General features: G+C 45.2%; 1 protein-coding gene across 2 annotated transcripts; it reads right to left on the bottom strand.

Annotated features, from left to right (window-relative positions):
* Window positions 1-14,840: 14,840 nt before the first annotated feature.
* Window positions 14,841-17,276, bottom strand: LOC140740975 (agouti-related protein-like). Of its 2 annotated transcripts, none has more exons than XM_073070616.1 (4): window positions 17,083-17,276; window positions 16,745-16,906; window positions 15,938-16,002; window positions 14,841-15,155 (listed from the first exon to the last, which is right to left on the bottom strand). In XM_073070616.1, the coding sequence occupies exons 2-4, from the start codon at window positions 16,899-16,901 to the stop codon at window positions 14,967-14,969; spliced, it is 411 nt and encodes a 136-aa protein (XP_072926717.1). In that variant the 5' UTR covers window positions 16,902-16,906; window positions 17,083-17,276; the 3' UTR covers window positions 14,841-14,966. The 2 variants fall into 2 exon arrangements, with proteins under 2 accessions (XP_072926717.1, XP_072926716.1); XM_073070615.1 differs by having other exon boundaries at window positions 17,079-17,230.
* Between the last annotated feature and the right edge of the window lie 609 nt (window positions 17,277-17,885).

Raw genomic sequence — 17,885 nt, 5'->3', positions numbered from 1 at the left:
TTCTTCAATAGTCCAGTGAATAAAAGCCTAATCTGTTCAACCTTTCTGGTCATTCCAGGTGTCAGTCTAATGACACTTCTGAACTGTTTTCAATGTAATTAACTTCTTCTTTAAGTTATTGTGCACAGTGCTCCTGACATTGTCTCACAGATGACCCAATTCACTGAGACATGTTTGAATCTTAGCTTACGCGGGTAAAAGTCAATAAAAGAGGAAACTTGGGGGAGGTGTTCAATAGGATGGTTGATCCAGGAAGGCCCTAGTTATACACTGTCTATTTATAAATGGGTGCATGGAACACCCCGCTAGGTCTGGTGGTAGAGGCAGATACATTAGGGGCTTTTAAGAGATTCTTAGATAGGAAGATGGATGAAAAAAACATGAAGGGATATGTTGAAGTGAAGGGTTAGATTGATCTTAGAGTAGGTTAAAAGGTCGACACAACCTTGCGGGCTGAAGGGCCTGTACTGTGCTGTAATGTTCTAGGTTATGTTCTTGCCTACACTCCTACCATTTTCTCTCTGTGGAAACTCTTATCTTGTTCAATATTTCCCTTCTTTTACAACTGTAAATTGTTTAGAGAAAGTCTTCGAACTACCCAGTATATTTTGCTTTTCCTGTCCCATTCTTCTCAACCTTAATATTGTCCCTCTTTTTAATCAAGAATGAAAATGTTTTTCTGATTGCTACTTGTAGAATCAATCACATTTGTTATTTTGGAGAGAATGGGGGTTTTCACCCTGCCAAGAATAGTCCTGTAGGAACTGGAATGGCTCTTTAAACTGAGAAGGGTCTCGGCCTGAAACGTCGACTATCTATTCATCTCCATAGATGCTGTCTGACCTGCTGAGTTTTGTGTGTGTGTGTTGGTTTGCATTTTCAGCATCTGCAGAATTTCTCCTGTTTAGACTGATTATGATAAGGTGTTACAAAAGAGGCTTGTTTATAAAACAGAAATGCACAGTACACAAGGGAGCATGAAGGATGGGGAAAGCATTGGTTAAAGGGCAGAAAACAGTCCCCTTTGCTCTCTCTTTCTCTGGCCTTTATGGCTGCAGGCATTCTATCAAAAAGCATTAGACAGAAACTGTACTTCCTTTCTTTTTATCCAAACAATTAACCAGAGTGCCAATTAACCAGAGATTCAGAAACTCAAGGAAACATATTTATTTTCACACGTTTTGTTATGGACCAGAAATTCTATAGAACTTTCTCAGGAGAGTGATCATAAGCTCATAAGACAGGAGCAGAATTAGGATAATTCAGCCCACCTGGTCAACTCCACCATTCCATCACGGCTGATTTAATATCCCTCTCAACCCAGGAATTCTGCCAGCTTTCCACAGCGGACCTAAGGAAAACTCACAGGAAATCTCACATATGAACTGCATCACCATGGAAGTGCAAGAATAGTGTCTCATTATTTGTCTTTAAATAATCAAAATATATAAGAAAAGAAGCAGATTAGCAACTTTCTGTTTGGAAAGGAACGACACTCGTTAGTTCATTAACAGCACAGGAGATTCAGTATTGTAGGTTATCAAATGGCTGCAGAGAGAAAGTTTTCTACGGGTAAATGGATACACGTGACCTTGTCTTATGTAAATAACCGGTTTCTTGCACAATATTTTAGAGAAGTGGAAGATAGGAAACTCTATTCTATTTACTTCAGGAGAGCCCAACTCAGGTTTTCCTCTAATTATTAGAAATTTTGAACAGCAACTTCCCTTCAACCATTCAGTTCTGGAACCAACCCATACAACCCTAATCACTACCACAGTAGAGTAATGCTAGCTGTGACCACCTTGACCTGTAATGACATTTCTGTTGTAGTTGTGATCTTTCCTATATCATTTACGAGGGGTGATTGATAAGTTCATGGCCTAAGGTAGAAGGAGTCAATTTTAGAAAACCTAGCATACTTATTTTTCAACATAGTCCCCTCCTACATTTACACACTTGATCCAGCAGTTGTGGAGTGTACGGATCCTGGACCTCCAGGAAGTGTCCACAGCAGGAGTGATTGATAAGTTTGTGGCCTAAGGTAGAAGGAGATGAGTTATTAACTTCAAACTTTCTGCATGATCACTCAAAGAGTTGACCTGAATGTGCATGTAATGAGAACTGTATAACTCAACTCCACGACTGTTAAACAATGTTTTATTGAGAGCAGTTTTGGGCCACTTATCTAAGTAAGTACGTGCGAGCATTGAAGAGGAGCTAGTGGAGGTACACAAGAACATTGCAGGGTTAATCTATTTGGTACCTGGCTTTTACTTGCTGGAGTTTGGAAGAATGGGGCGGGGGATCGCACTGAAACCCATCGAATATTGAAGGGCCTAATTAGGGTGGATGTGGAGAGGATGTTCCAATACTGGGAGAGTCCAGCACCAGAGGGCACAGCCTCTGATTATAAGGACATCCTTTAGAAAATAAATGAAGAGGAATTTCTTTCACCAGAGGGCAGTGAATCTGTGGAATTCATTGCCACGATGCTTGTGGAGGCCAAATCATTGGATATATTTAAAGCAAAACTTGATAGGTTCTTGATTAGCAAGGACGTCAAAGGTTACGGGGAGAAGGCAGGAGAATGGGGTTGAGAGAGATAATAAATCAGTTAAGGTGGAATGGTGGATCAGACTCGATGTACTGGATGGCCTGATTCTGTTTTTATGTCTTATGGCCTATCTCAGTATCAGACACCTTGCTAAACTTCACAGTGGCCCCTGCATTTACATCCGAATCATTTCCAGGCAGAACCCTTATGTTACCTTTCCCATAGCTGTGCTGTGTCTAACATATGTTCTTCCACTGCCATTTCGTTCACTACCCCAGATTCAGAGATCAGCAAAGATGTGCTGATTAACAATGTTCCCTTGAATGCACTTCAAGAGTTTAACTTCCTCTATCTCCAGTTGATGATATTTTCCATTTCTCAGAAATTTGCCAAAGTACTTCCTCTGCCCTTAGTCTAAACAACATTGCAATCATTGTGTTCCCTTTCTCTTGTTTCTCATATGATCTCATTTGCTAGTTTTCCTGTCGAATGGCCTACTCCTGACCCCACTTCTCACAGTTTCAGTAAAGCCATGTCCACCTCTGCCCTTAATTGTCTTTATTCCCTAGACTCTTAACCCTGTCAGAAAATTTCTCTTCTTTTCCCAGTCTTTGTTTCCTCTGCCATTCAGTTCTTGCCCCTTTCCTCCCAGGCTTCTATGTAATGGCGAGGACTGGATAAAAAGTATTGGTGTCTCCGAAAGTTGGTAAAGAAATTGAAGCAAAATAAATGGTGATGTAGCAGGAGTGATAAACGTGGGACAAGTTACCTTAGAAATGCTTCGATGCGCCACCTACTGGAAACTTTAGTTAACTACCACAGCCTGGAATTTCCACTGCAAAGTACAACAGTTAACTTTCACCAAAACAAGCTGCATATTTGTTCTTGGTTTTCAGTGTATTTGACAGAGAAACACACAGTGGCTTGCACACACAGATGCAATGATGACGTAAATTACACTTTTTTTTTATCCGCTACCGGGACTGGTTGTTAAGCCTCAGAATCGGGTTTAAGGCTGATTTTGGCCTTTGTTAATGAGAGCTGAGCAGTCGAGAGTCAGACAGGACCGTTGTGTCATACACGAAATGCTGGATGTACTCAGCAGGTTGGGCAGCATTCATGTTCACTTCAATGAATGCTGCTGAGTTTCGACTGAGTTCCTTCAGCATTTTGTGTGTGACTTCCAGCATCTACAGCACTGAATTTTGTGAATTTACCACGCTGTTCCTTCATTGGCGCTCGTTCCCTCTCTCCACATGCTCCCTCTGATTCTAGAACACTAGAGCACAGTACAGACCCTTCAGCCCTCGATGTTGTGCCGACCCACATATTCCTTTAAAAAAAAGTACTAAACCCACACTACCTCGTAACCCTCTATTTTTCTTTCATCCATGTGCCTGTCCAAGAGGCTCTTAAATACCCCTAATGTTTTAGCCTCCACCATCCCTGGCAAGTAATTCCAGGCACCCACAACCCTCTGTGTAAAAAACTTACCCCTGATGTCTCCCCAAAACTTCCCTCCCTTAATTTTGTACATATGCCCTCTGGTGTTTGCTATTGGTGCCCTGGGAAACAGGTACTGACTATCCACCCTATCTATGCCTGTCATAATCTTGTAGACCTCTATCAAGTCCCCTCTCATCCTTATAACCATATAACAATTATTGCACAGAAACAGGCCATCTCGCCCTTCTATTCCGTGCTGAACGCTTACTCTCACCTAGTCCCACCGACCTGCACTCAGCCAATAACCCTCCATTCCTTTCCTGTCCATATACCTATCCAATTTTACTTTAAATGACAATATCGAACCTGCCTCTACTACTCCTACTGGAAGCTTGTTCCACACAGCTACCACTCTCTGAGTAAAGAAATTCCCCCTCGTGTTACCCCTAAACTTTTGCCCCCTAACTCTAAACTCATGTCCTCTTGTTTGAATCTCCTCTACTCTCAATGGAAAAAACCTATCCACGTCAACTCTATCTATCCCCCTCATAATTTTAAATACCTCTATCAAGTCCCCCCTCAACCTTCTATGCTCCAAAGAATAAAGACCTAACTTGTTCAACCTTAGGTGCTGAAACCCAAGTAACATTCTAGTAAATCTTCTCTGTACTCTCTATTTTGTTGACATCTTTCTTATTATTCAGTGACCAGAACTGTACACAATACTCCAAATTTGGCCTCACCAATGCCTTGTACAATTTTAACATTACATCCTAACTCCTATACTCAATGCTCTGATTTATAAAGGCCAGCATACCAAAAGCTTTCTTCACCACCCTATCCACATGAGATTCCACCTTCAGGGAACTATGCACCATTATTCTTAGAACACTCTGTTCTACTGCATTCTTCAATGCCCTACCATTTACCATGTATGTCCTATTTTGATTAGTCCTACCAAAATGTAGTACCTCACACTTATCAGCATTAAACTCCATCTGCCATCTTTCAGCCCACTCTTCTAACTGGCCTAAATCTCTCTGCAAGCTTTGAAAACCTATTTCATTATCCACAATGCCACCTATCTTAGTATCATCTGCATACTTACTAATCCAATTTACCACCCCATTATCCAGATCATTAATGTATATGACAAACAATAGTGGACCCAGTACAGATCCCTGAGGCACACCATTAGTCACCAGCCTCCAACCTGGCAAACAATTATCCACCACTACTCTCTGGCATCTCCCATCCAGCCACTGTTGAATCCATTTTACTACTTCAATATTAATACCTAACGATCCTTCTACGCTCCAAAGAGAAAAGTCCCAGCTCTGCTAACCTTGCCTCATAAGACTTGTTTTCCAATCCAGGCAACACCCTGGTAAATCTCCTCTGAACCCTCTCCATAGCTTCCACATCCTTCCTATAATGCGGTGACCAGAACTAAATCGTGGGCAGAAATGCATTCACACCGCTGCAAAAGGTACAATGCGATGTTAAAAATCAGCGCAATCCCGAGGCAGCAATTTTGTGTTTATATCTCGGAGCTTTAGGGTCTGCTGGGACTTCTGATCTCCCTAAAACTTTTATTTTCCCTGGTGTAAATTCTCTGGAGCTGTTACATTTTATTCTGCCTTCTGTTATTGTTTTACCTCACTGATTTGATTGGTATGAACAGTAGGCAAGGCAGACTTCTCACTGTACCTCGGTACAAAAGGTGATATTAAACTAATTCCAATTCCATTTTATTTGCAGTGAAATTTTTAGTCACACTGACACCTGTACAAAAGAAACAGGATACACCTGAACCCGAGGGGGACCAATTTCTTTACTGGAAGCGTTGGGAAGGGCTTAAACTCTTTGGGTAGGGGGATGGGAAACTGAGTGATAGGGCTGAGGATGGGGCCATTGCTATGAAACTGTGAGGAGGGCCAGGCGGATGAGTAGCAGTGTAACAGCGGACAAGTGAAGGGCATCAGAGCATTGAGCTCTAAGGTTTTTAAGAGCACCTGAATTGGTTAATTGTTGCTTAACAACAGTTATTAATGGCTTAAGAGTTTCTTGTATTTTTCTCGAGCGATTCTCTCTTTGTAATGCGGTTTCCTAGTGCTTTCTGTTTAAGTTTATTTTGATAGGCTGAGATTCTGTGTTAGTTTTATTCTTGAAGCAGATGCCCAATTAGCTCCAATCGGAGTGTCCTCATTTTGAGAATGATTCGTCTCACTTGGTCGAGCTACCTCTGATAAGCTCTTGTTCTGTCTCTACGTGGAAGTATTTGGCCCCAATATTGGCAGGTCACACCATGGCACTTATCTACCAGCATCGCTGAAGGACATCTTGGACAAGTCCCTCATTCGGGATTTCCACGGACACAGATCTGCTGCGCCTAGGGAGGGGGGCCCCGTCACAACCACGGATTCGGCAGTGCAGCAGATACTGCAATTGGGCTCATGAATATGCACGTCTCAGCTCATTATTATTTCACTGTAATAGTATTTAACACCATTCATTCTGTCATAATGTTTGTCGTGACTTGGACACAGAGGCACTTCGTTGCTTACATTCCGCCTTGCCTGAGAAATTGGACCCTTGAGTCTACTGACTCCGAAGACTTGCGGTGCTGTATTTGTTTAATGCTTAGTTGTTCTTTTTCCGTTGCAGTGTAGGCTTTGTTTTCCATCTGAGAGTTTTAGTTAATGGCCTTGTTTGGCCTAGAGTTTATTGTTTTCTTTTCCCTTTAACACTGTTCGTATTAAAGTCTGTAAACTATCGACCTGCTTCAGTGCCTCTGCATATCCGAACTCGGTGACGACAAGACTGAAAAGGGTGACGAACACAGGACTGAAGGTGTTGTATTTGAACGCACGCAGTATGCTGAATAAGGTAGATGATGGTGTAGCACGGTTAGAGATTGGTGCCTATGACGTTGTGGGCATCACTGAGTTGTGTCAGGAAGATTAACATCCAAGGATACACATTGTATCAAAAGGACAGACAGGTGCCCCCCACCCCGTTTTATAAAAAAAAATCAAATCCTTAGAGGTGACATGGGATTGGAAGATGTGCAATCGTTGTGGGTAGGATTAAGGAACTGCAAGGGCAAAAAGTCATATATCGCAGTTATATCCAGGCCTTCAAACAGTAGCCCAGATGTGGGCTTAAAATAACAGTGGGAAATAGAAAATGCATGCTGATGTTATTATAGTCATGGAGGATTTCAATATGCAAGTAGATTGGGAAAATCAAGTTGGTACTGAATTTGGATCTTAAGAGAGATGGCTTTTCAGGGCAGCTTGTGGTTGAACCCACTGGGGGATAGGTTATTCTGCATTCCATGTTGTGTAATGAACAGGATTAAATTAAGAAGTTTAAAGTAAAGGAACCCTTAGGAGACAGTGACCATAATATGATAGAATTCACCCTGGAATTTGAGAGGGAGATGCTAAAGTCAGGTGTTTCCATATTGCAGTGGAGTAAAGGGGATTACAGAAGCTTGAATTGGCCAGGATAGGTCCTGGCTAAGGTGATGCTTCAGAGGCTCATCAGCAACATCACCGAGTCAATGCTGCCTGAGTCACAGTGTGGATTTAGGAAGAACAGGAGCACGATCGACAAGATATTCACAGCCCTGCAGCTTGAGGAAAAGCGCTGGGAGCAACATCAAGACCTGTTCATGGCCTTTGTCGATCTCTCCAAAGCATTTGACACTGTGCAAACAGAGCTCGTATGGGATGTCCTCCTCAGGTTTGGCTGTCCCAATAAATTTGTTAACATCCTCCGCCAGTTCCATGATGGGATGACTGCTCAGGCGACCATAGGGGGACAAGAGTCCGAGCCCTTCCTTGTACGCACAGGGGTGAGGCAGGGGTGTGTGCTAGCACCAGTGCTCTTTAACATCTTCCTCTTGTGTGTTACCAAGCTTCTCCACGAGATTGAGGACAGCAGCGGTGTGGCAGTGGACGTCAGATTAGATGGCAACCTCTTTAACATCAGGAGGCTCCACGCAACCACCAACTCCATAGAGAGCGGGTCCTGGAGCTGACATTAATAAATGGGTGATTAATCCTTAATTCATGTTTCAGAGATCTAAAATCCATTTCAATAGATATGGGTCAAATTTCACCCAGAACAGCCTCAATATACAAAAATTTGTAGCAGCTGTACAAAAGTATAAAATTTTTAAATATTTTCATTCTTTGTGCATTTTGGGTCACTTCAGGAAAAATCATCAAATTTCAGCCAAAAAAATGGCATTTAGGGTGTTATTACTGCTGTCAAATGTCAAAATGGGTCAAATTTGACCTGAACAGTATGTAAGGGTTAATTGGACAACCTCAGATCTGTATTACTGGCTGCCATTTTGATAGTGTGCCCCATTGGAAATCTGAGGAGAATTATGTCATGAAGTCGGTTCCGATGCTGTGCTGACCTGACCCCAACAATACAATTACTGCTGTCCGGTTGAACGCGTGTTAGAGAGCCTGGTTGAAGCACTCGCCACAATAATGAAAGGAATTACTTGCAGGTTCCTTGCTTTCCTGGTGGCTTTTGCTCGACAGTTCACAGAGCCCTCAGCATTGTCAAGGACACCTCCCACCCGTCCCACAGTGTCCTTGACCTCCTACCATCACGTAGAAGGTGCCGCAGAATAAAAACAAGGAATGTTTTGCTAGGAAACAGCTTCTTCCCCCAGGCTGTGAGACTTCTGAACACCCTGCTACCACCCAGGACACATGATGTACGACAGTGCCAGTAGCATTGTACTGTTGTATATTTAACCATATGTCGTATATGCTGCCTGTTAATATTTGTGATGTATGTGATATATGTACTGTTTTTGGCATCTTGGGTCCAGAAGGACATTGTTTCACTTAGCTCTATCCACGTGACAATAAACTTGAAGTTGTAACTGTTCAGTGCTTTCCGGTGTTGCTTTGAATGAAACAACCTGTAGAGAAAGCCATGCAAGTTCAGAAGGGTTTTCAATGCGAGTCGCTTGTAGACCTGGTGGGGGGGGGGGCATTGAACAATGAGGAGGGGTGAGCGTGGGACAGGCTGCCTGAAGAATAAGGAAAAGCTGGGGCACTCCGCAGAAAGGCAGAGCATTTGGTGAGTGCTTAAGGCTGATTTATACTTGTGCGTCGCATCTACGCCGTAGGTAATGCGTACCCTACGTTGTAGGGTGACGTGCACCTCTCCAAAAAAGTTACTCACGCGTCACGGCAACGCAGACTGCAACAACTGTGATTGGCCCACTTGGCAGCATCGCATTTCCTTCTATGCATTTCCGGTTGCTTCTTCTCCGCCATGTTTGTAGGCCGTGCGTACACCGATACGAAATAGATGAACCAAATCGTCAAATCTACCTGCCGACACACGAAAATGTTTGAAATGCATTTCCTCGTCCATGTCTCTCACGAAGAAACTCAACACAGTGGCATGGAAACTCCACCGCCAATTGGCATTTTGGTGCACACCAACGCATGCTCGCTACGGCATAGAGCGATGCAGAAGTGAAAATCAGGGTTACAGTGTAGGCTGTGGCATAGCCCATATGCACAAGTATAAATCAACCTTTACTCTACCGCAACTTGGCAAAGAAATGCAAGATACACAGAGTTCCGTGAGGACGTGGAAAAATGCACTGTGGTAAACCATGTATATCTGTCTGGATACGCCCCTCTGCTGACTGCTCCTGTGGCCCCTCCCACAGACCCCTGGATAAAGGTGATTGTGTCTCACAGTCGTCCCACAGTCATCCAGCATGGATGAGCTCCGTTTTACTGCTAATAAAAGCCTTTCAGTATTTACTCTACTTCCAGTCTTTTGGAGCTATTGATAGTGCATCAATTTTATTAGCAGTAATTTTAAAGCATGGAGAGCGTTTTGAGACCCGACAGATTGGACATCGAACCGCGAACACCTGAGGCCAGCAACGCTTTCGAACTCTGGCTAGCCCGCTTCGAATCATACCTGGAGGAGATTGAAGTGACCGAGATCACTGTGAAGCGCAGAGTTCTCCTCTCCAGGGTCAGTCCACGGGTCTACTCGATGATTAGAGACCAGCCGAGTTACAACGGCGCGATGAGCGCCCTCAGAAGACAATACCTGCGGTCGGTAAATGCCGTCTATGCCAGACATCGCTTAGCCACGCGGCGGCAGCGGCCCGGAGAGTCGAGCGCTGAGTTTGTCCACTCGTGCGGGCCTGCGATTGCCAGGGGCTCATGGCCGAACAGCATGCGGAGCTCCTAGTAAGGGACGCCTTCATCAAAGGGATCAGGTCAGTGTAGGTGCGCCAGCGGCTGCTGGAACACGCCGATCTTACCTCACATTCGGCGATCGAGCTGGCCAACACGCTGGAGGCCGTTCTGCACAACACTGACGCTCTCCAGGCACACGACCTCCCGACAGCCTCGTGGACGCCACAGACCCCACAACCTGCCGGCGAATTGACCACGGCTGCTGCCAGTCATGAGTCCACAAAGTGTTACACCCCCGAAAACACTGCCCAGCCCGAGAAGCTACCTGCTCCAGCTGTGGAAGGAAGGGCCACTTCGCCAAGGCCTGTAAGTCCAAACTGTGAGCGGGATCAAGCAGCGCCACGTGCGAGGCATGGGGGTCGCCATCTTGGCCATCACTATCTTGCCTGCCTGCTGCTGCATGCAAGGCATAGGGGCGGCCATCTCGGTTGGCGCCTCCTCGCACTGCCTACGACCCACCGGTGCTTACCGGGTACCCCACCGGGCCGGACCAAGACAGCGATTCAACTTCAGCCTCCATGACCCTCAACCAAAGCGCCCCACACCAGCTTGCAAGGTCAATGATGGACATCCTGGTGGAGGGGCACAGGACTAGCTGCCTGTTTGACACGGGCAGCACTGAGAGTTTTATTCACCCAGACACAGTGCAACGCTGCGGACTCTTGACATGGCCGGTAAGCCAGAAGGTCACCATGGCTTCTGGGTCGCATACAACAGACATCCGGGGGGGTTGTGTAGCGACATTGGTGGTGCAGGGCACAGAATATCGGGACTTTACGTTACTGGTCATGCCTCAACTGTGTGCCCCAGTGCTATTGGGGCTCGACTTCCAGAGCCACCTGAAAAGTGTGACAATGGAGTATGACGGGCCCCTCCCACCAATTACTGTCAGAAATCCCCAGTTCTGTGGGACTTCATCATATACCCCAATACTGACCACACACACACACCGACCCACACATCCCACCCAGCACCATGCCAACAGCCGCGCTACTGACACCACTTGCAGCCTCTCCACCCTCAAGATCCCTCCCCCACCGCTGTTCGTCAACCTGACCCCCGACTGTAAACCTGTGGCAACTAAAAGCAGGAGGTACAGTGCGGGGGACAGGGCCTTCATTAAGTCGGAGGTGCAGCGGCTGCTCAGGGAGGGGACCATTGAGCCAAGCACAAGTCCTTGGAGGGCCCAGGTGGTTGTTGTTCGGACCGGGCAGAAAAATAGGATGGTCGTGGACTATAGCCAGACCATCAATAGGTTCACGCAGCTTGACGCGTACCCCCTACCCCGCATCGCGGATATGGTCAATCAGATAGCTCAGTACAAGGTGTACTCGACCATAGATCTGAAATCCGCTTACCATCAGCTTCCCATCCACCCGGAGGACCGCCCCTACACCGCCTTCGAGGCGGGCAGCAGGTTCTATCACTTCCTGCGCGTCCCCTTCGGTGTCACGAATGGTGTCTCTGTCTTCCAGAGGGAAATGGACCGGATGGTGGACCAGTGCCAACTGAAGGCCACGTTCCCATATCTGGATAACATCACCATCTGCAGTCACGACTGGCAGCATCACGACAACAACCTCCAAAAAATTTTCCAAGCGGCCAAAGCTTTTAACCTCAGCTGTAACAGGGACAAGTGTGTGTTCGGAACCACCCGACTTGTTATCCTTGGGTATGTCGTGGAGAACGGAGTCATTGGCCCTGATCCCGACCGTATGCACCCCCTGTTGGAACTCCCTCTTCCCACCACCCTCAGAGCCCTCAAACAGTGCCTGGGCTTCTTTTCCTATTACGCCCAATAGGTCCCTCACTACGCAGACAAGGCCCGCCCCCTGGTCAAGACCACTGCATTTCCCCTCTCAGCCGAGGCCTGCGCAGCCTTCAGCCCCATTAAAGGGGACATTGCCAAAGCAACGATGCATGCGGTGGACAAGACCATTCCCTTCCAAGTAGAGAGTGACGCCTCCGACTTCGCGCTGGCTGCTACCCTCAATCAGGCAGGAAGGCCGGTAGCATTCTCCTCTCGTACCCTTCAAGGCCCTGAACTTCGGCACTCCGCGGTGGAGAAAGAAGCCCAGGCCATAGTGGAAGCTATTAGGCACTGGAGGCACTATCTCGCCGGCAAAACTTTCACCTTGCTGACGGACCAGAGCTCAGCTGCGTTCATGTTCAGCAACCAACAGCGGGGCAAAATCAAAAATGACAAAATTTTGAGATGGAGAATAGAACTCTCCACCTACAACTATGATATCCTGTATCATATCCCCTGATGCCCTATCCCGGGGAGCGTGTGCCAGCGCACAGCTCGACCGGCTATACACCCTCCATGCAGATCTTTGCCACCCGGGGGTCACCCGACTTTACCATTTTGTGAAAGCCCGGAACCTGCCTTACTCCCTTGAGGAAATCAGGACGATGACCAGGGACTGTCAAGTCTGCGTTGAGTGCAAACCGCACTTCTACCGTCCTGAAAAGGCACAACTTATCAAGGCCACCCGCCCCTTTGAGCGACTGAGTGTTGACTTTAAGGGCCCCCTTCCCTCCACCGACCTCAATGTCTACTTTCTCAACATAATCGATGAGTACTCGCGGTTCCCCTTTGCCATCCCCTGCCCCGATACCACTGCCACGTCCGTCATAAAAGCCCTGCGCCAGCTCTTCACTCTGTTCGGATATCCCTGCTATATCCACAGTGATAGAGGGTCCTTGTTTATGAGTGACGAGCTGAGCCAGTACCTGCTGGCTAGGGGTATTGCTACTAGTAGGACCACGAGCTATAATCCCCGGGGGAATGGACAGGTGGAGAGGGAGGATGCCACTGTGTGGAAGGCCCTCAGGTCAAAGGGATTGCCGGTCTCTCGCTGGCAGGAGGTCCTCCCCGAGGCACTCCACTCCATCCGCTCCCTGTTATGTACGTCCACCAATGCCACCCCTCATGAGCGACTCTTTTCTTTTCCCAGGAAGTCTGCCACTGGGACCACCCTACCGGCTTGGCTGATGTCCCCAGGGCCAGTGCTGCTCCAGAAACATGTGAGGAGCAATAAATACTCCCCGATGGTCGAGAGGGTTCATCTACTTCATGCGAACCCCCAGTATGCCTACATGGCCCTACCTGATGGGCGGGAGGACACGGTCTCTGTCCGCGACCTGGCACCCGCAGGAGCAGCAGACCGCTACCCCGAACACTCCACGGTAACTATGAACCCCGTACCCACCGATGTATATACCCACGAGACACTGTGCACGCCAAACCCTACACAGACTCCTCACGACACTCCCATACCAGGCGCCACGCACACGCATGAGGGATTACCGATGCCTAGCGTGCTGGCACCTCAAGTCAGGCCGGAGCCAGCACAACCACCGTCACCGGTGCAATCACCACCGGTGTTACGTAGATCGCAGCGACAGATTCGACCGCCTGATAGACTTAACCTGTAAATATTGTCAGTTACTTCACCCCGCGGGACTCTCTTTTTAAAAAGGAGTGGTGAATGTGGTAAACTATGTATATCTGTCTGGACACGCCCCTCTGCTGACTGCTCCTGTGGCTCCTCCCACAGACCCCTGGATAAAGGTGATTGTGTCTCTGCTCCTCCCACAGTCCAGGACAGTCATCCAGCATGGACGTGTTCCATTTTACTGCTAGTAAAAGCCTTTCAGTATTTACTCTACTTCCAGTCTTTTGGAGTTATTGATAGTGCATCATGCCCTTTGTAGGAGAATGAACTGGTTACAGGGAGATAAATGGGAGAATGTCAGGAGAGCTGCTAAAGACTGGATGAGCCAAATGACCTCCTTCAATAGTGTAAAGTGAGATGCAAATAAAGTTTTAAGCTTTTGATGACTTATGAAGCTTTGAAAATTAAATGACTAATGCCACCACTTTCCCACGACACAAATGTAACTTCAGAAATCATGGAGGCGTTACATTGAACATAAAGGGAAAAAAGGCCAAACCCATGAGATAATCAATCTCTGGTCTTAAATTTGTACCAGACTGAGATTCAACAAGCAGCCTCCGCAAACAGGAGTATATATTTCAGCAACATGAGTGCCCTCTAGGTCATTGCTATCAACTAAGGATGACCAATATTTAAACGTTTAATTGGTAAGATATTGCAGAATTGAAATTACATTTCTTTCATTTATTTAAATAGATATTCTTAAAGTTTCTGCTCAAAGTGCAAAGAAAGACACTTCTGTGTAATACATTTGTATTCTACAAAACGTAACAATGCCCCCCCCCTCAAATAACTGGTAGCAAATTTAAGGAATTTTGTAATTGCCCTTTAACCGTACGGTAAAAATTGAGCTTTAAACTGGCCAAATAAATGACCAAATTCTCTCTGTCTTTAGAAACTTTGGGGCATTCTGTGATAAATTACTGGTAGATCCATTATTTCCTATCACAACAGGAGTTTAAGAAAAGTTTGGAGAGGTATGTGAATGAGAGGGCTATAGAGGGCATTGTTTAGGGACTAGGCAAAAGACCAGTTTGGCATGGACTCGATGGGCTGAAGTGCTCCATGACTCTCTGACACTAAATTAAGAGCTGGGCTGCACTCCACTCATCTAAGTAAAACGTTTATTTCAATTGCAAACTTACAAGTTGCACATGGAAAGCAACATAACATAATATAAATCTGTTTACATCTAAAGCAGAGGAGTTGCCAACTAGCAGGACAAGTGCAAAGCTAGTTCTTGCCCTGGTCACAGTCACTACCGATCTTCCTGCAGTAACAAATAGCATTAAAAAATCTGCAGTAACAAATGGCACACGGATCACAGCAAGGCAGGGCATGGCCAAAGCAGGACTCTAGGTGTCGGACGCATCTCCTGGGCGAACGCTCTGATCTATCCATCTTGACTGCATCGAACATCAGCTGCAAGAGAAAATGTTAAAGTTTACAGAATATGAAATGTCACGTACCATTTTTAATTTTTCCAATTTTGCAGTGAGAATAGCTAGTTGCATTTAACGTTTAAGCATGGACTACAGAGTATATACCCTGTGGGCCAAATGGTCTCCTCATTCTTTAAGGAGATAGAATGCCGTAAACCTGGTACTATGTAAACCAGCATTGCCTCTTCCGTAAACAAGTGAGGGAGTGGTTAAACCAGCCTGAGCTAGCCTGGGAAAGGAGGGTGTCATGGCATTCGGTGGAGCTAAGCCTGTCAATAGGCAAATGCCTCCAGGTTACTCTGCTTTAAGAAACACAAGGCAACGGAACTGACCTCATACCAGATGAGTTGAGGCTGAAAAATGCAGGTCTTGTTGGTGCTGGACAAGACAGAACATGATTGTAGAAACATCTGAGGTACTCCAGTATCAGAGTGACGTTGGGATTAAAGATTGTGTGAGAATATTTCCTCATTCATAATTTTATTTTATTTTAACTAATTTATAATAAATAAATTTATAACTATTTTATAATAAATAAATACAATTCATATTAAAGAATCCTAAATATGAAATAGCAGATGTTGGGCCAGAACAGTGAATAACAGAATTTAATTGAACTGCTGATGCTTCAGCTTTAAAGCGTATTATATTTTACAGTATTTGTTATGAAAAGTCAAATTTTATATGTTATTAAAACTTAATCAGTTTACTGGATATCAGTCACTCTGCGTTTGGAACAATAATATATTAAACTGGATTTACCTCAGGATTGAGCATCATTTCTGACATTTGGTGTTCTTTTTCCAACGTGGGTTTAGTCAGTGGACCTGAATTCAAAACATTAACAGAATTCGTCAAATGTCTATCCTGTTGTTCAGGCAAACATTAAATTTCAGAGCATGAAATGGTGACTTGGTAGATTGCAATAATATTGACCTAAAATAAAAGCTGCCTCACAAAGCGGCCTCCACCTTTCTACCTGTTCCAACTGGAAATAATGAGAACCACTCAAAGGATTTGTGTTCTATAACGTTAACATTCCTCAGAAGTTTGGAGAAGGACCAAAAGAATTAAGCGAGTAGTAACAAACAAAACTGACAGAGTGAACTGTAAGAACAAAGAATAAGAGTCAATCTCCAACAGACTCTCAGCCGTACAGGAGACTGACTCAATGGTAAAGTGAGGTCTAAGAGTAACTTATTTCTAAAGGTAACAGAGCACAACAGAAGCATGTTCTGGATGTAATGTCAGGGATATCCAAAATGAGTCATACATTGCTAATTAGCGACTGCTCTAACAAACTGCCTATGTACATTGAATGAGAGTATTGGCTTCACTGTAAACACACAGCTACTCACTCGTTTTTCTTCCGATGAAATATATTTTTTAGGTTTCTAATGTGGAACTTGTACCATGCACTCCCACAGGAGTCATAAATCCATTCAATATTCTTGGATAAAATGCAACAGTCAACTGCGACTGAAGCTGTAGATAATTCCTCATGCTGAGAGCCTCAGACCAGGATTAATGCAGGGAGTGCAGAGTTAAATGGAGATGGTTAATACACACCTGCAGCAGAAAATAGGGTCTTGCCCCTGCTCAGGGATGTAAAGTCGGTGTTTGTGGTCGCATCTCTAACGGCGTTGGGATCCAGTTCAGCTCTGATGGCACCGAAGCAGAGAATGACCTGTAGAGCACAGGCGTAGAGCAGCACGGCGTTAACCATGATACCTGCAGGGTAATGGCACAACATTCAGCAGGGGAGCAACAACCCAGCACGAGAAAAATCATCTGTTTCTATTAATGCACTGAGCAATAACCCTACTTTCTCCATCATCAGCGTATAACACATCCGCTGAAGTTGGATCTCAGAAATCACTTTGATTTAATAATCTCCGTTTACCTACAAGGAACAGCTCATGAAGTGAAAGCGAACTTTTTCTTTCCCCAGTCGGTGGTTGCTGAGAGCTGCTGTCTGTCTTTGAGCTCCTGTGTTCTCAGTTCCTGGTTTATATCGACTGGGTTTATTAACTTCAACGTCACACTGACGCCATCACTGAAATGGGATTTGGATCCACCTTTAGCAATGTTTCTTTAAAGTCACCTAATTTCGTTTCACGTTAGTCTTGACTGAATGAATAGCATTCTCAGTCAGAAAGCTGTACACTTGAGTCCTATTCCAGAGATCCGCACACAAAATCCAGCATGCCACTTTAGTACAATGCTGAAGAGCACTGAACTATTAGAAGTGTTTTCTTTTCCATAAAGCATTAATTAAAATTCCATTCCAGGTCACGGGGCATTACCTGATGAGCTCTTCCCAGGCTCCACTCAATTATTTATCCCTCAGCCATCAGTGCTGAAACAAATCAGATTGAAATTTGTCCTCAGTTGATTGTGATTACAGCATCTGATCTGCTGAAATAGTGTTGCAGACTGAGGACAAAACTCACAACCAATATTATCTGGTTAATGACTTTAATTAAGTTTCCATATAGATTAATCACATTTGGCACGGCCTATTTTTGACCAAAAATTCAGCAATTTGCCTCCTTTTTCACTATCGTGTTCTTTACCTTCCGGTGTTGGATCTGGGGTAGCAGTAATTCTGTTCTCCTTTACCATGTGCACTGGAAATGACATTAAACAATCTTGAATCTCAAATGAGGCTGAACACTAACGTGCCTTTTCAACTTCATCCTCTGGTGCA

The sequence above is a fragment of the Hemitrygon akajei genome, chromosome 17 (assembly GCF_048418815.1).
Source record: "Hemitrygon akajei chromosome 17, sHemAka1.3, whole genome shotgun sequence".
In the NCBI taxonomy this organism is placed as follows: domain Eukaryota; kingdom Metazoa; phylum Chordata; class Chondrichthyes; order Myliobatiformes; family Dasyatidae; genus Hemitrygon; species Hemitrygon akajei.
The sequence above is the reverse complement of the archived record's forward strand: the minus strand, read 5'-3'. Positions and strand labels throughout refer to the sequence as shown.